We start from the raw sequence: 19830 nt of genomic DNA on the forward strand, positions 1-19830 counted from the left end.
TGGTGTCTTTCTAATCACAATCATTTAAATGTTTATGTGCATATGACGTATTCACTAATCTTTCACAATTAGATATGGTGTGTGAGTTGTGTTGCCATGCATGAATTTGATGTGCAGGGGCTTGCCTTGGCAAAATGATTATGGGGAAAATTCCTAAGAAGATCCACAAGGCGGTGATGGAGAAACATAAGGGTGAGCATCTAAATGATATTTGCTGGAGCTGTATATTGCTTTTGGTCTTCCCAAAATTATTACTTTGCTTCCAGTTCAACTACCATCAATGATTTATGGTATATATATTTTGGTCATGTTGCCCTAGAGTCAAAAATTCAATCAATTTTCCCATAATTTCCAAATTATTGAAGAAAAATGAAGGTTTGCTAGAATATTGTCATATGATATTTTTTTTTTTGAATAGAGATTGATTTCAATAGTAATCAAGCCATAAAACAGGCCAGAGTCTAACAGAACTTACATAAGAAAATCCGGAAAGAAAAAAAACCAGATAACCTATATATCTAACACTACTACAAAAAGGTCATCAGACGACAGTGGATTTCTATTGTCTGATGACCAAGCTCACCGTGGTCTAAGTGAGTGTTGTGTGATTGAAAAATCAGACAACGGTGATTCCACCGTTGTGTGATAACTGTTTGCTCAACAGAAAACATATTTCTTTTGTGTGAATTCTGCGCAGGCATGTGCCTGGCATGGCATGCGCGGGGATGCCTTGACACATTCAGACAACAGAAATTTTTTTTGCTGTTGTCTGAGATTCATAACACACAACAGATATAAGTCATTCTTTGTTGTCTGAGGTTCATAACACACAACAGATTTTACTCATTCTTTGTTGTCTGAGATATATAACACACAACAGATATAACTCATTCTTTGTTGTCTGAGATTAATAACACACAACAGATATATATAACTCATTCTTTGTTGTCTGAGATATGTAACACACAACCAAAGTTAAATTATCTCTCGTCTGTTGATCACTCAGACAACAGAGATGATTTATTTCTGTTGTGTGTTATGAATCTCACACAACAGAATTTGTTTTCTTTTGTTGTTGGTTGTTAGTTCACACAACAATTATATTTGTTTAGCTGTGGTGTGAATATCGTAATCAAATTGGCTGATGACCAATGACTGTTGTGGGAAAAGCCTTAATTTTAAACTCTTTTATAGTCATACAACACATTGTTTTATATTATGTTGTATGAATGAAACTTGGACAACAAGAAGAATATCCATATAAACGTTTTTCCAGAAATAATGCTCAATATATGACCATAGAAACAATACTATAATCCTTATAATTCAAGCTATGACAACAGAGATTGAGTCTGTACTTGTAAAATGTTCTAGCTAGGAAGACCTAAACTACATAGATTACTGTTGCTTTCCTTTAATGCACCTTCATTTGTTCTTGCAGAAGCTCTCTTGTAGGCAAAGATAATAAGCAGTCTTTCGATCTCTTAAGTCATCGATCCTACACATGATGGACAAGGACCCTGCAGAAGCTCTAGTATTGACTCCATTTCTGCTCACCCAATGACCTTACCCTTTGAACACATTCAAGACTCTGGTTGATTGAAACATTCTTCAACAAGTCCTAAATGCTCTGCCCATAGTGCCATTTTGTACCCATATATCTGCAAGTTTGCAACCATGCAGATTATAATAAATATTTACATTAGTTTCTTGTGGCCATGCATTCAAAATGACATTAATTACTTGTCTCTTTGGAAGCCATGAAAGGATACTAACCAGAGGTGCTCAGAGCACAGAGCATCTCCAAAGATCAGAATCTGAAGTCAGGGCTGACATTCATTGCCCAAGCAAACTTTCTCAAGAAGGACTTTGGAAATACATGTGACAATAGTTTAATACCAAACGGTCAAGTTAACTTGCTCGCACCAGCAGCGCTCATTCAATAGATTGCTAAGTCTTATAACAATCACCATCAATAATTTTTGTATAGACCACATGTTTCATTCGAACAATTGAAGCATGTATATCTATTGGTAATACTATTGGTTTTAATAAGACAATGAGAGGTACAAAGCAGATAATCAGATTGGTAAAGGTGTTACATGTCATGGACTATCCAAGATCTCCCATATTAATCTCAATATTAAAATATTCAAAGATGTTACTGTTTTTATTCCCTCTTCCATTACCTTAATTACCATTTTTAATCATGAGATCCTAAGGATGCCAATAAGTCCCAGATAATTAAGGTCATACCTGAAGCTCACCGATCTTCTCCATTAAGCTATCAAATTGTGCACTATAGGATCCTGTGATATTGCGCTTCTTATTCAACTGTCAAAAGTACAAAGGAAACAAGAAAGTAAGAATCGCTACAACAGGGGGATGATGACATACTATTTAAGACTATATATTGGAAGAACAAAGATATAACAGCTGATATTAATTAAGCACAGCCAAACATACAAGGTTCAAAATCAGTGATGGCAGCACTAAGTCACTAACTTATTACGTTATAGGATTAAATTCTGCTTACTACCTTGTACTTTCAAAGGTTTATCAGTTCAATCCTTGCACTTCTAATTTAATCAGAAAAGTCCTTGCACTCTCCAATTTCATCAAATCGATCCAATTCGTCACTATTTCGTCAGTTTTCACTGTTAATAAGCTGACGTGGGACCTTCTTACAGGGAAAATTTCCAAACTACCCATCGCTAGGGAGCCCGCCTACCCTTTAGTATTGTGAATGCAGATGGGTAGTTTGGAAATTTTCCCCGAAAATTGACGAAGTGGTGACAGATTGGATCGATTTGATGAAATTGGAGAGTGCAAGGACTTTTTTGATTAAATTAGGAGTGCAGGGACTGAATTGATGAACCCTTGAAAGTATAGGGTAGTAAGCAGAAATTAGTCCTATTTTATATATCCAATGTGACAGACACATTGTATGCACGGCTACACGCAATACTTCCGCTGTAAGGCCGGACATCAGTGCCTTTAAATGTGCATTCAATTTACGAGACAGTTGACCTTTCATCCAGGCTTGATTGCAATAGAAATTATGCATCACTGAAATTGGATATCTATTTCATTTGCTAATTTGAAAGGTGGAGAGGTGTGGTTTACTTCTGATGGTTTCTTCTGTCTCTGAAAGAGAAACTGTTATGGTGGAAAATGATGCCTTGTTTAGTTTTGAACACTAAAAGCTTGGCTTAGCATTCTCTCATCTTGGTTATAGGTTTGTGTCAAACAAGTGGTTTGGTGCTATTATTTGCAGTGGAATCTTATTGGGAAGACTTTCATCATAGGGGTAAGGTTACATTTAGAATATTTACTCGAGTCCTCTATACTCCTAGTATGCCCTCTTCTCTTAACTACAGTTCTTCATTTTTTGCTTCGAATGTGACAACATTATTTATATGGTCAAAGTTCAGATGATTTATGGAGTACTGCTTGTTGAATTTGCAAGGAAGATCCCAAAACGGAGGTAGCAAAACCATAGCTATGCAGCAATATGCTCATCAGCGGCTCAGCGCCTTACTCTGAGATGTGGATTGTCCGACACTTTAGTGTGACGTACTTCGGTGAAGTCTTCATCAAGGGGAAAAAATAAAAATTACCTGAAAATTTATAACAAAATGTCACCTTTATAGTGTATATACCAAGCACAGGCACCAGTAAAAGTCACTTTTAGCACAGTATGAGAGCTATATTCAGGACTTGGCCAGAAATGTGGATCTCTTTGCAGGGCAGAAAATCTGCAACTATGCTTTACAACAATTATTCAACTTTGATTTTTATGTAATCGTACAGGCCGACCTTAAAAAGGAAATGATTACTAGCGGCTTCCCCACTCAGTCAGCACAATAGGAATTCTGAACTAGGGATGGCAAAAATCCCCATCGGGTAGGGTACCCATTGGGTATTCGACCCTAACGGGTAGAAATTCGGGGGAAATCAGGTAACGGGGATGGGCATCCCCAGTATTTGAATTTTGAAATCGGGTACGGGGCGAGGATGATATTTTAATCCCATCCCCATACCCACCCAATAAGAATTATCTGAAATATATATATATATATATATTATTTATTATATATAGTTTTGATATTATTTATAAATAAATAGTGATGTAAACTTCATATTTTTGTCAATATTTAAATTCTGTTAATAAATATGTTCAAAAAAAAAAAGATTCTTTTAATAAAATATCTTTATCAACATGTCAATTTTTCTTGATTGAAATAAAAAATTTATTTTATTTTGATATTTGATTTTAACTTCATATTTTACAATCTAAAATTATTTGTATGAATTTTTATATAGTAAATTAGTAATAGGGGAAATGATCAATTATCCAATTTCAGCTTAAAAATTGCCCACTTGCTCCACTGACAGTTTTTTAACCTCATTTACCCAAAACACTTTAAGGGATTATTTCCCTAATACCCAATTAATTCTTTTTTTATTTATTTTTGGGACAATTTTGCCCTCTCCTTCTTTGTCACTTAGAGAGAGAAGCGATAGGAGACCTTGCCGGACTCCAGTGACCAGTGGCCGGCCGGGACTCCGGCAACCAATGACCGGAATCCGGTGACCGGTGACCGAAATCCGGCGACCGATGACCGGAATTCCAAATCTGAATATCGAACCTGTGACCCGATTCCTGCGTCTAATTTTATTGCCCCCCAATAATACCCAGTAATCACATTATTGTCCCCCAATTATCTTATTTACCCCCCAATAAAAAAGTTATTACCCCCCAATAACAAATTTATTGAGAATCAATAATTAGTGAAAAATGAAGATGTTTTTAATTTTGAAAGTTTTAGGAGGTTTATCCACATAAATAATCATATTATTGCCCCTCAATAATCTTATTATTGCCCAATAAACATTTTATTGCCCCCCAGTAATCTTATTATTGCCCACCAATAAACTTGCAACAAGACAATTACAACAGTTCAATATTAGTACAGGCAGTTGTAGATCTACCAAACAGATGCTATTCTAGTACATAACTGAAATTAAAACATTTTTTCTGCATATTTTCTCATACTAGACAACTTGTGGCATTTGGTCTGCCCCAAAAAAAAAAAAAAAAAAAAAAAAAAAAAAAAGGAATGGCGTAGCCATCATCGATCTCGGAGGCCGAATCGAATCAGTACCTGAAACTCAAAACACAAATCAAACAATTCAAATCCACCAAAAACTTAACCCTATATCCAATCACCAAATCAACGTCTGAATTCCCTACCAGAATCTCCCGGGATTTTCTTGAAGGACTCCCTGCTCTGCCGCCATTGTACACCGGAGCTTTGATCAGTGCATAACCTCCAATCGAAGCTCGATTTCTCGCAGGAGTGCTTTGCGCCGAGTCCCACTCCGAATGTGTCTTTCTTCCTCTGCCTAAAACCCCAGGAGTTCTGAAGCTGAGACCAGCACTTCCAGCTTTATCCAAAGCTTCGAGCCTTCTCTCCGATGACGAAAACCTACCGGATCTAATCTCTTCGAGCTTCGGATGAGATCTAGCGAACCGCATATTAGAGATTGAGGGCAGAGGGACGACTTCGAGCTTCAGATGCGATCCAGCGCACCGCTGATTGGAGATTGGAGATTGAGGGCAGAGGGACGACTTCGAGCTTCGGATGCGATCCAGCGCACCGCCGATCGGAGATTGGAGATTGAGGGCAGAGGGACGACGGAGAAAGATAAAGAAGACGAAGTACTCAGACTTGGAGGTGGCAGAGGACGTAATCGGAGACGATGTTCCTGCAACAAACTAAGAGAGAGAGAGAGAGAGAGATGAGTTTTAATTTAATTAATAGGGGTAAAACTGTTACTAGATATTATATTGGGTAAATGGGTTAAAAAAAACTTTTAGTGGAGTAAGTGGGCAATTTTTAAGCTGAAATTGGATAAGCGGTCACGGCCCCTTAGTAATATTGTTAACGGGGATTTGGGCGGGTACAGGGACCTAATCCCCAATGGAGACGGGGACGGGGAATCCCCAATATTTTATTACAGGGATTGGTAAGGGGATGAGGAATGAAGTCGGGTATGTGGGTGGTAATTTAATCCTCTTACCCTACCCTCCCCATTGCCATCCCTATTCTGAACCTCGGAGTTTAAACAAATTTTGGTAGACTAAGGTACCAAGAACCTAGCACCTTCTTTCTGTGATATAAGCACCTCTTAAATGTGCAAGTTACACCTTGTTTCCTGTACTTTGTAATTAAATTCTACAGAATTTTGATATCAAGACATATTCTAACACACTTTGTGTAATATCTTCAAGAAAGGAAACAAAACCCATAACGCTTGTTATACCACTTCCGTCAACGTCCTGTTCCTCGATGAGATAGTTTTCAAAAGCTGTGGCATCGTCCTGCCCTCCTCTGATAAATATGAGTTTAGGGGTAATGCATCTCTCTTGCTTTAATTTATTGATCTCAGTCCGCAGCAAACCTAAAAACATCTTGTATTAGAAGTGAAGCAAATAAACCCTGTATTTGCTAAGAAAGCACCAAGCAATGCAGAAAACTTACAATCATGGGGTGGAGGAAAAGGTAGAGTAGGGTCTGCCGTTGAAGAATAGAACACAATAAGAGCGGTGAATGCATCAAGGAAAAATATCGGACTACCACTGGTAATCAGTGCAGCACGACTCAATGAATGGCGTGGGTATAAGGCTTTTGTCATGAACTTCTCTGTTCTAAAAATATGAAGTATGCTTGTTCTGTGAATAAATTATCCAACCATCCAAATAGAAAGCTATAGCTATAACTTCGTCAAAGCTCAACATAGGCTTTTCGTCTCTTTTTTGTCTGTTTAATTGCTCAAATATGGTTGCCTTTAGGTCAGCATAACTCTTATTGCCACTGGATTTAGACACCATGATGAAACTGACCAGTGATGGGAGGGTATGTCACCTTTCTCCATTGGAGTTGCTCTAGAAATAGTTGCAATCTTCCTTTGACATTGATAAATGCTTAATTGGGGTTTCACATAGTAATGTTTCACTTGGAATCAACAGATATCGATGGTGATTTGGTGAAGTAGCTCATGCTAGTCAAATATTTTGAGTTCCAATAAGAGTCTTCCAACTACACCCTAAGTTCCAAGTGACAACATTCAAGATGCTCAACTCTCCAATCCCATGGAAATTGAGAGCATAAACATAATCTAAAACTTCATAACAATTATACTTGTATGCAAACATGACAGAGTAAATTCAAAGCATTTATCATTGAAATCGAAAAACATTTGTACATCATTTTACAGGTATATAGCACAGAGAAATAAGAAAACCAACCAAAGCCAGAATAGAGTACCAGTGATCAGTAATCCAGAATAGAGCACCAAATACTGGGGTTTGAATCTCTTCCACCTTCTCTTCTTCCACCGCACCACAACCAGGAAGCCGGTGCAGGCTCTCTTCATATAGAATCATTGCAGGTTCAACCCCCCTCTTAAACATATCTACAACCGGTTCCTCATCTCTAGGTTCAATCCTCACCATCTCCATCGTCGCGTTCCTAGTCACCTTCGCCACAACTGCACTACTTCCCCCAGCCAAAAACGGCCGCAGGAACACAGCCTTCCGAGGCTCGTCGGCTATTTTCAACTTGAACACCTCGGTCCACGACTCACCATCACCATTCTCACCCCTAACCCATAACTCCATAACATCGCAAACACGAGCCGTATATCGAAACACATGTAGCCTTCCTCCCCAACAACCCACACACCCAACATAATCTCTATCATATCTCTGCCAAAAACTCGGCGGCGGCGGCGGCATCTCCCTAAACTCCTCCTTGTCCAAATCAAAACCAATAATCGCCGACCCTAACCAACGATCGTTCCGAAACCAATGAAGCGTCTCCCCCACCACAACCGCCGCAGGGTACAACGTGTAAGACAACAAAGGGTGCACTTCAATCTTTCTCCAAACCCCTGTTCTCCATGACAACACCTTCACCTCCACCACATTATCGCCGTAGTCGAACACATTGTCCGCCGCCACCACGACCTTGTAGTCGTCCGCGGCCGACAAGTACCCGAACCCGCCGTACAGAACAGTGTGGGTCGCCGAGGAAAAACATGGGTACGGTAGATTACGCAAGAACCCAGTTGATGGGTTCCAGATGAAGAGATCACAACTGCTCAAAGTGGGATCCGTACAGACGCATACCAGGCCGTTGCAGGAGCCGAGGAGCTTGATCGATTCGGGTTGGTTGTTTAGTTTACAGGTGAGGTTGCGAATCGGAGAAGACGGAGACGGCGGCGTTTCCAAGTCAAGGGATTCAACTTGGGAGGGGGAGCAGTAGAGGAGGAGGCGGCGGGTCAAGGTGTGGTGGCGGCGGCGAGCTAGTTGGAGGTGGGATTTGGCGAATTCGGGGTCGGAGATAAGGAAACGCCACCGTTTCGAGACGCAAGTGCAGCGGATTAAGGATTTGATGGGGAGTTTGACCAGGATGTCGGAGACTATGATGTCTTCCGGTAGTTGGTTATCCGTCATTGAAAGGCGGTGGTGGCTGTCGGAAAAACGGTGTCGTTTGGAGTTTGTGTTTGCCGTAAACACTGACTTTGAGTTTGACTCCGAACTGGTTTTATGTCTCTGTTTGTTCCCGGATAGAACCTACATTCTGGACTTGCCTGTCTTTTTCTTTTTGGGTGTAAGGACCCGTTCAGAGGATGGGTTGACCCGGAAACCTAGATTGAGATAGACAACCCGTTTAAGTAACCCATTAAGACAACAGCCCAATGGTTCGTTCACTCCTTTCCCTCTTAGGCATGTTCTCCTGCCTGAAGATGTGAGCAAATTAATGCACACCCTTTTATATAGCTTCATGAGTTTGACTCCAAATTTCTGCATTGGATAGCCAAAATGTGCCAAAAACATGATTATAGAGAAGGAAATATGGCCATCTGCATCTTCGACCTTGTTTGAATTCGCATCAAGAGAAGTCCCTACATGCATGGTCTCCTCTTGTAAATGAGGATAATAGAGAAGAAATATTACAACTAGCTGCACTTCCTTTTGGAACCATCCTAGTGGTTCTTCTCATATATGCACTTATTGCCATCCCATTTCTTGGTTAATTTGGGTGGGCTAACTGGATTTCAAGCAGCTTGTGCTAGGAAGCAATATCCAAAAGAAATTCCATTATTAGCTTGGTGCCTACCACAAGATCGAACACCTTGTCAAATGTTACACCCACCTGTATGCAAGCATGTGGCGCTACAAAATGCACTCTACATGGAATTTTATTTGTTAGATCATCCTCATCATAGTACTGCTGTTGGTCATTTAATTCTGGACATTTCTTGCAGCAATCTTTTATTTTTTCGACTTCTGTACTATCGATATGTTACATTTTTCTTGTCATGTCAAATATCCCCTTGAAATTAACTAAGCATAATCCATTTTCCTTGTTGTTTGAGTTTGGCGTTTGTTCTTCTTTACTCACTTTCAGTATGTGTAAACTATCTATAATATCAATGATTCATTGGTGATCAACTGATCATCTCATCGATATCTCAACTTCAGGTCCCAGGAACTTGTCACTTACGTAGCAGATATCAGAAACGATGCTGGTTCATCCCTAATGGGAATAGGAACCAGTAACTTCAAAGTCTCATGCATGGTTAGTTGGAGTTGTTTATGTTTTTTGGAAATTGCAGGGAATATATAGTTGCTGCATTGAAATGCCAGAGAATCACCTTTTATGATATGGGTATAGGAAGAGCTACGTACTGGGATCGTTTGGAATATAACTATGGGAGTGACTTGACTTTATATGAGGTGAACCTTATCAACACTTCTCTGCACTACCCTAGCTTTGAACTGATAATTGTGAATCCAAGAGCATCGAATTGTTACTTGTTATGCACGTTAAACGGCAACCAAACGGTGACTTGCATGACTTATATTTTCTCATACATGAATGTCAAATATTTGGTGGTATTTTCTCATATATGAATGTCAAATATTTGGTGGTATTATTTATGGCACGTTTACTTACTTGGAATGGAAAATAATCATGAATCGGAGACAAATGGAATGGGAGAAGAAATGAATCGGTATTGATTCCGGAGGAATGATTCCTAAACCCATCTCCCCCCTTCGTAATCGAATTCCTGAGTATTCAGGAATCGATTCCTGATAAATAGGTGGGACCTACACCAATTCCGATTCCTTCATGTGTTAGTAAACACATGAATTCTTTTACCTGGAATCATTCCGATTCCTTTATGTGTTAGTAAACGCAGGGGTGGTTTTACTCCGTAATCATTCCATTACATTCCATTCCATTCCAAGTAAGTAAACGTGCTCGTAATGTCTTGGATAGGATCATAGGGATTTGTATGACCATTTGATTGGATTAAATGGTTTTTTTTTTTCCAAATTAATATCTGTACGGGTGGTTAATTAGTTTAATTGCTAATTCCAAAGGTGCCTCTTGTGCCAAATTAATTTAATGTGTTAATTCCCAAGCCACATTCTCCCAATCAATTGACCATACCACTACGCCAGGTTCATATACAGCCTCGATGGAATCAAGCGTGAACTAATATCAGAAGTTCTAAGGGATCCTACTTTGGGTTTTTCATTGGAAAGGTGCTAGTTAAGTAAATAGTGGACGCAGTCTCCAAGCCTTGATCTGTCCATATTCCCCATATGCATGGCCTTAACAGATTTAAAAATCAATACACACAGTCTCATACTGCATGCTGCAATGGCCGACTCTAAATCTACAGTCAGCCTGAAGCTACTCATCGATACAAAGCGTCAAAAGGTTCTGTTTGCTGAAGCGGGTAAGGACTTTGTGGATTTTCTTTTCACCCTTCTCTCTTTGCCAGTTGGCACTGTTATTAGGCTTCTGTCAAAGGATGGCATGGTTGGTAGCTTTGGTAAACTGTATGACAGTGTTGAAAATCTAGATTTAACATATATGGAACCCAAACTAAACAAGGATATCCTGCTCAAACCCAAGGCACCTGTTGCTGGACCTAATATCCTCGGTTTGTTGGACTTGGCCAACGTTGACGTACCAGCTGCTAGAAATAAGGTGTTCTACATGTGTTCGAAAAGGAATAACAATAAAAATATTAATAGGCGTGGACAGTGTAACTGTTCCGGCTCTGCGCCTACCGCCCACCTTTATGTGACTGAAGATCCTAAAGAACAATGTCCAAAGTGCAATCACCATATGTCTTCTCAGGCGACTTATGTTGGTCAACCAAAGACCACGGTAGCAGCTTCTCGCTTCGGTGCAGCAGGATATGTCAAAGGCCTAGTTACGTACATTGTAATGGATGATCTGGAGGTGAAGCCTATGTCCACTATTTCAAGCATAACTCTGCTCAACAGGTTCAATGTTAAGAATGTTGGCACCCTCGAACAGAAGGTTGTAGATCTTGGCATGAATGAGGTCAGTATCCAATCGTTATGCTCACTTTGCTTTTGAAGGAATTTGCTTTAAATTGGAATTTAAACTTATTTCAACATCATGCATGGATTAACCGCGGGATGGAACTGATCAAAGCTAATTATCTCTTGGTGCCATCTTATTTATTAATGATTGATATACTACAAATTTATTTTGCTTGATTGGTAGGGTGTGAAACTGCTGAAAGAATCCCTACAATCCAAAGCAGTTCTCACAAATGTGTTCCTGGTGAAGAAAGCTGCTGCATGAACATCTCGCGCGTCATGGACTTAAGTTGCGCCTCTTACATCAAGTACTAAATTGATATATTGATGCTACTATGATGTACCTTCTTTTGGATTTCAGATCTTCTAATAATGCCGTTTTAAGGATTTTGCTTTATGAAAACTATGTTACCCTTGTTGTGGGAGTTAGATGTTTAGACTCCGCCCATACACCCAAAGCACTGTGAGAGTGTGAGGTATGGCTTTCCTAAATTTATTCGTGAATATTTTGATCCAAGGTATCATAGCAGATTACGAGCTTTTCATCGAATTACTCAATTACTCATTCGTTGCAACTTAAGTACTATAGTACTACATTAGTACTATTAATTTAAGTATCTATATTGCTTGACCTTTATTGACTCGGAATGATGTCATAAATTGCATCAACTTATTTGACAGTGGAATCCGTATGATATAGATAAAGCACTCTTTTGAGAGTTCTTAATGTCAACCCACTCCACGGCTTATACTGATCGAACACAGATTTGCCTTTGGAGAGGGTCACAAACATTAACTTCTGTGCTGAGATCTTGTCACCTTCTAGCATCTTGAGGGGTACTTCTGGTCTATGAAGGTCATATTCCCAAACAAGTTGATAGAACATCAGCTGGGCCGGGTACAGCTAAAAGTTGGCTTTTGTGGAATTATGTGCAAGACAAGTATGCTCTTATTCCACAATCCTGCTGTTGATCCCTTTTGGGCGTAATGAATATATATGAGCTTGGAAGACATTGCAAAAATGATGAGTGTTGTGTAGGTATTTTTGGTGCACTGCATCTTTCTGCTGTGATTATCTATTAGCACTTTTTTTGTGGCTTTCGTTAGCCTAAACTGTCACTCAAGTCTTCTCCATAGCTAGTTCCAAGATCGATTCATCCATCAAGATATATATGTAGGCAGGTTCTAGAGAGAATCACCATAAACTTGAAATTTGGGAATGTCTTTATGTAGTTAATAATCTAAACCACTTATTCTCTAGTTACACACACATACACATGAATACTATTAAAAATTAGCCAAATCAGAAAATGTAATCATTTGATTAACACAATATTTATTCTAATTTTATATATCTAACGGACTATATTTGTTTACACATTTTAATGACTAAATGATTATGAATTTTGTTGGTTTTTTGTAGACACAACTTTTGCATAAGGATCAACGTTTGAAATCGCTGAATTATGTCGTACGTACATCTGTGAAAAAGAAAAAAGAAAAAATCCTCAAATTTAAAAAGTAAGGAGGTTCTCCCTATAACGAGCGCACTCGTGCACACACACCAGTGATGATCACATGGTCATCAAGTGACTATAAATTTTGAAATTATCCACCAGTATATATATATATATATATATATATATATATATATATATATATATAGGTTGATGCGGTGTTAATGCTTAAAGTTCAGCAGTAGCTAAACCTTTGTTAACGCTGGTCGGATGGGCGGACCGCTACCTATGATACTCAGAGTTTCCGCTACCTGTCAAGTGAAATACAGAGGGCGTCAGAGAGAGACCGAGTTGGGCGGTCTTCTCTTCTCTAATGCCTAAGGTAGTCAATGTATTTGTGTTGACAAAGTAACAATAGGTAAGTATTAAATGCGTCATTAATGAGGAGAGATGAGAGAACCCTTTTATAGGTGAGGAGAGAGCTGATCTTCTCCATGTTTTCAATGTGGGACTGATATGATTCAGTCCCCAGCTTCTAGAGGTTCTGATGCTGTCTTGGCGCGGCGAGTGGCGGCGCGTCAACGGTGATCTGGGGGCAAGCCGGGGCTCAGGTGGTAGCCTGCTTGGCTGTGTTCCCGTAGGTCACTCCTTTGGCGGAAGTTGGTACCGCTAGTGGTAGCATGAGTGTGGCTCATTATAGCTAATTATGCTTGCAAATGTCTATGTAAGTACATGCGGCTACCCTCAAGTCTTGATTAATGAAACTGCAGAATACAAGAAGGGAACGTAGAGCCTAAACCCCATATTATAATAAGCATAAAGAGAACATCCTGAAATAATGTCAGGACTATCCACTAAATATATGTATTTTGCCAAGCACCAAATAGCAAAAAGTGCACAGCTGGCTACTCTAAAAAGCGATGACATACCAGAAAGATTACTCTATCACGAATGAGCATCATTACAAATAGCGTAGCTTTCCCACTATGTTGTCGCACTGAAATAAATCCGGCGACACTCCATTTTATCCTGGCACTAAGAGGTTGCGTCCATTTGATCAAGAAAACGGTTTGCCGCCTCGCTAGGCCAGACAATGCACACTGATTGTGCATACCGGGACCAAACCCACGTTACCCTAATATGTTGTAATAGGGACTTATTGACGGCATAAAGCCACGTTTAGGTAAAAATAAAAAGCTATAAATTATAAAATAAAATTAGTGTGAGACCTGAGCCCAAGCCCAAGCCCGATCCCAGGCCTACAAACCATCAAGTCCAAGCCAGTGTTGACCGTCTAAGGCATCGCCCGTCCAAGTCACTTTATTTAATTTAGGTGTTGAGATTAAAACAGTCTTTTAATTTCAATCTTAATATTAAATCCAAGAGTAGGTGACCACAAAATTCTTGGCCATTGGTGACCGTGTTAACATGTGTAAACATATGTTAAGACACTAGCTTAATTGATAATAAATGCATAAACATACGAATTGACCCCGATTTTTATTAGCGCAATAAAAATTGAGCCATAACCTATGAAGTAAATTTGCTCACCACCAACAATTAAGTAGTGATACCACCACTAAATATGAAGCTGACATGTGTATCAAAATATAACCATAGTTAACTATGTCAAGTCAGGAATGAGAAAGTAATATTTAACAATATTAAAAATCTTTCTACATTATTATTTTAATATTTACTATTTATCACCATTTCTCTCGTCATTTATCCTAATCATCATCTTTTATCGGTTTTAGGCATCACTGGTCTCGTGACTCCAGCATAGAGAAGGCACACACATACACTCAGACCACAAACGCTAATTTACAGACCCTCTTCTTGGCTAGCATTCATATCTAACTCCTTCGCAATCGGCTTGACCCAAAATTGAGTCTTCAATTCCTGACCTTCTGGACTTTAATTTGTTTCTGAGGATCTCTGTGGCTCAATCTTTGTATAAAGCTTTCGTAGGTTTTCTAAAAGGTTAGCCTTTAGTTTCTCGTAGACAGATTTGGAGGATCAATCTTTGATTCGACTTGGGCGGTTTAGCTAGTTGATCCGTCTCTTTTCTAGGTTTTTATCATTAGAGAAGATGATTATGAGCTCTATTAGGCTTTTGCATTGAGTTTTATTTAATTCCATTTTCTCTCACACATGGAGAAGAAAGACCTTTTCTTACTTTGCTCACATTTCCACCTTATTGTCTTAACCTTTCACTGCAAATATGAGATCTAGCTATACTTTCATCCAGCCAATGATTTTTGCGATTGCTTCGATAGGGTTTCACGGCTCCAAGCAGCCAAGATTTAGGTTGAAAAACTTGTTAATTCCAAGGGTGATTAAAGACCCATTAGTGCCCACAAAAGAAAAGGAAAAAAAAAAAAAAAAAAAAACTTGTGGCGATCTCTCTCAAACCCTAAAGACACCTTGTAGCCCAGCCTTGTTCCCTCCTCCGTCCAACAGCACGTCCTAGCAACTTCGTCGTCGGACGGGACATGATTGTTAGAGCATCATTGGCTACTCTGTTGATCTCTAGTAGGACTTTGGGCCCGAAAGCTGTGTCAAGGATGAGGAAGAAAGTCTGTCCAGCAATACAGAGCGTCTCCGGATTGATGGTGGCGAGATAGCTGGTGGAAGACGGGTGCGACAAGTCGGATCACACCATTTAGCAGCGCTGGGGTTTGAGGTCGGGATGACAGACTCATTGCGGTGTGACAATCGGAGATCGATCTGCGCTTGGGTGTTTGTAGGCGGGATTGGAGATCGTTCATTCGTTCTGGTTCAGCATATGGCCAATCGGGGTCGTCCGCCTAGTTTAGGCATGTGGTTTGGCTTCGACGGTGTTGCTGCGACGATGGGGAAGACTCGACGGCGGCTGTGGTCTTGTGTGGATAGTGGTGATATGTTAAGGGTGAGACATGAACGTTAATGGGCCTGGCATGGCCTTCTCCTAATCTGGGATGGTTCTTGGGCCTAGGTTCAGAAATTGGGCCCAATTTGGGTAGCTATGCTTATCGCTTTTAATTACTATGTTTTGTTAGTTGTTGCTTATTTACTGTTTTCAATAAGGAGATGTGGGCATTGTCCCGGTATAGGCACCTTGCGTGTCTTGATTGCCCTAGTTAGACGGCGAGTTCTTTGCTTTGTTAAATGATCGCAACCTCCTAGTGGCAGGATGAAACAGAGTGTCGCCGAATTAGATCCTGTACGGCAACATAGTAGGAAAGCTGCGTTATTTGTTATGATGCATCTCCTTTGTAGAGTTAACTTTCTGTTATATCACCGCTTTGTCAAAGCAAATAGAGTTGCCATAGGTGAAATCCTTTGATCCTCTTTTGAAACAAGAAAAAAAAATAGAGTTGCCAGAAGTTCACTCTTTGCTAACTGTTGCATGTGAGAATACATTACATATTGTAATATGAGGTTCAGGCTCTATGTCCCCCTCTTGTATTCTATGGTTTCATTAATCAATGCTTGAGAGTAGCCGCATAGGCCCTCCTTCAAAAAAAAAAAAAGACCCATCAGTCGAAATTCAAAAATTAGGGACTTCGAGTTGTGTGGTGGTGGTTTAGAGAGAGAGAGAGAGAGAGAGAGAGAGAGAGAGAGAGAGGAGGCTTTGTAGTTTATTAAAAAAATATATATATTTGAATCCCATAACCTATATTGTCTTAAGCAAGGAGGTTCTCCCTAAAACGGGCGCGCATGCGCGCACAGACATCAGTGATGATCACACGGTCATCAAGTGACTATAAATTTTGTAATTATCCACCACTAGATTTGATTTTAGGAGTTGAGATTAAGATACTTAAAAATTCACTCGTTTAATTTCAAATTTTCAATCTTGATATTAAATCCAAGAGTGGGTGACCACAAAATTCTTGGCCACTGGTGACCGTGTGAACATGTGTAAAAATATGTTAAAACATAATTTAATTGATAATAAATGAATAAATATACGAATTGACCCGATTTTTATTAGCGCAATAAAAATGAGCCATAACCTGTATCGTCTTAAGGACATCTAACTTTAAGCCAAAGAAAAGATGTGTAAATTGAACACAACATAAGACACTTCTAGGGAGCCACAAAGTCCACCGTCATAAAGTCCACTCAAAAAAGCCGCCACCAATGATGGCAGTGGCGGAGCCACATTGGGGCACACTGGGTCTCGTGCCCCGGTAAACTTTTGGATATATATAATTAAGTTACCAAGTAGCATAGATAGCTAGGATAGTGCAGTGGTCTGGCACTCTGACACTAGCATGCTTATGCTACTTTACAGGTCCTAGGTTCGAATCAAGCTACTTCAAAATTTTTTGTTTAGATTTTTTCCAAGGTTTAATCCTACTTTGCAGCACTAATTATTGTTACTATTACTGGTTTTTTCTATTACTAATTTTTTCATGTGGCTTGCTATTATAAACTTGACATAATTTTAACAAGGGGAAATTACTGGTCACTCCCTGTACTTTTAGGGCGTCGACAGTTCAGTCCCTGCTATCCTAATTTCGACAAGTTACTCCTCAGACTTTCAAATCTCACACAATTTGGTCCAAAATGACTATTTTGCCCCTCCCTTCCTCTTTTTGTTTTTTATTTTTCTCTCCTCTCCCCTCCTTTCTTCTAAAATTCATAATTAATTCATACGAACTCCGATATTTGCATTCCATATATGTTCAAGATCGTATCGATGAGCTCCACAACTTTTATGAAGAAAGTTTTTCCAAATTTTGTATGTATAAAAAGTCAATTTTCACAACCGCTCCAAATAACATTTGTTTCGAAAATCCACTTTCTTCTAAAATTCATAATTAATTCATACAAACTCTAATTTTTGCGTTCCATATATGCACAAGATTGTATCAACGAGCTCTACAACTTTCATGAAGAAAGTTGTTCCAAATTTTGTACGTATAAAAAGTCATTTTCACTACCCCCTAAATAACGTTCGTTTCGAAAATCTCCTTTCTTCTAAAATTCATAATTAATTCATACAAACTCTGATTTTTGCGTTCCATATATGTATGAGATCGTATCGATGAGCTCTACAAATTTTATGAAGGAAGTTTTTTCAAATTTTGTATGTATAAACAGTCAATTTTCACGACCCCCCCACCACAAAATAACACACACACACACACTCTCTCTCATTATGCACATTTCAACCCAAGGAATATCAAATATTTGAATTATGAATATTGAGACTATTTCATAAGTAGTTGTACGAGAAATTCGGTTTCGTATCAATTTTAGTTTCGAAATGAACGTTATTTAGGGGGGGTCGTGAAAATTTGGAAAAACTTTCTTCATAAAAATTGTAGAGATCATCGATACGATCTCGTACATATATGGAATGCAAATATCGGATTTCATATGAATTAATTATGAATTTTAGAAGAAAGGAGATTTTTGAAATGAACGTTATTTAGGGGGGGTCGTGAAAATTGACTGTTTATACATACAAAATTTGAAAAAACTTCCTTCATAAAATTTGTAGAGCTCATCGATACGATCTCATACATATGTGGAACATAAAAATCGGAGTTTGTATGAATTAATTATGAATTTTAGAAGAAAGGAGATTTTCGAAACGAAAGTTATTTAGGGGGGTAGTGAAAATGACTTTTTATACGTACAAAATTTGGAACAACTTTCTTCATGAAAGTTTTAGAGCTCGTTGATACAATCTTGTGCATATATGGAATGCAAAAATTAGAGTTTGTATGAATTAATTATGAATTTTAGAAGAAAGTGGATTTTCGAAACAAATGTTATTTGGAGCGGTTGTGAAAATTGACTTTTTATACATACAAAATTTGGAAAAACTTTCTTCATAAAAGTTGTGGAGCTCATCGATACGATCTCATACATATATGGAACGCAAATATCGGAGTTCGTATGAATTAATTATGAATTTTAGAAGAAAGGAGGGGAGAGGAGAGAAAAATAAAAAACAAAAAGAGGAAGGGAGGGGCAAAATAGTCATTTTGGACCAAATTGTGTGAGATTTGAAAGTCTGAGGAGTAACTTGTCGAAATTAGGATAGCAGGGACTAAACTGTCGACGCCCTAAAAGTACAGGGAGTGACCAGTAATTTCCCCTTTTAACAATATTCTTACCTTAAATTAATCTTACTACTAGATTATAATATTTCTATCAATTTTTTTTAATCGAATGTCCTAAGTTCTAACTTCGTCACTTGGTGTTACTTTTCAGTGATTTAAAAAACTTTTATAAAATATAAAAGCATATATAGTTGCAACATGTATCGACTCTCAACTCAATCACAAATTTTTTGTTATTTTTCAAGATATTTTATATTTTGATATTATTATTTTGTTTTTGTGCCCCAGTAACCCTAAGTTTCTGGCTCCACCCTTGAGTGATGGGGATCCAACCCTGGTTGCTCCTTCGACCATATGTGAAGTCACTGAAGTGGATGCTGACATTTGCAACTACGAATGGTGACTTTAAGTTTGGAATTAGATTCGAATCCGAGTCAAGATTTGGCCATGTTTGTCCAAGTGGGTTTTTAAATTTTGGCTCAGGTTCATTTTTCGAATTTGGACTTGGGGTGTATAACTTGGGTTTGAGTTCGGTGTATTTGAATCCCTTTTCAATTTCATGAAGTCATGGGTGTATAACCTGGTTGCTCCTTCGACCATAAGGACTGTCCGCTTTGTTATCTCAAGCAATTCAGTCTGGTTTTCTCAAGGGCCTGAAAATGTGTCCTCAAGCCCCTACTCTTCACCATCTTTTCTTTGCAGATGATAGTTTCTTATTTGGTGAAGCCTCAATACATGAATGTCTTCAGGTAAGAGCTATCCTGAACACATATGAGCTAGCGTCTGGGCAAAAAATAAATTACCAGAAGAGCAGTGTGGTATTTAGCAAGAATGTACCACAAGAGCTACAAGTTGAACTTGCTGC

The 19830-nt window shown here is 38.8% G+C and overlaps 2 protein-coding genes across 2 annotated transcripts in view; both read left to right on the forward strand.

Annotated features, from left to right (window-relative positions):
* Window positions 1-6916, forward strand: part of LOC112203801 (cell division protein FtsZ homolog 2-2, chloroplastic) — a 50837-nt gene extending 43921 nt beyond the window's left edge. Inside the window, 1 exon segment of the mRNA XM_040505855.1 lies at window positions 6860-6916. Within this exon segment, the coding sequence (XP_040361789.1) occupies window positions 6860-6916 (57 nt within the window).
* Window positions 6917-10745: 3829 nt separating this feature from the next.
* Window positions 10746-11708, forward strand: LOC112203803. Its single transcript, XM_024344722.1, has 2 exons — window positions 10746-11441; window positions 11628-11708. Exons 1-2 carry the CDS (start codon window positions 10746-10748, stop codon window positions 11706-11708), a joined length of 777 nt encoding a protein of 258 aa, XP_024200490.1.
* The last annotated feature ends 8122 nt before the right edge of the window (window positions 11709-19830 follow it).

The sequence above is a fragment of the Rosa chinensis genome, chromosome 5 (assembly GCF_002994745.2).
Source record: "Rosa chinensis cultivar Old Blush chromosome 5, RchiOBHm-V2, whole genome shotgun sequence".
Lineage (NCBI taxonomy): Eukaryota > Viridiplantae > Streptophyta > Magnoliopsida > Rosales > Rosaceae > Rosa > Rosa chinensis.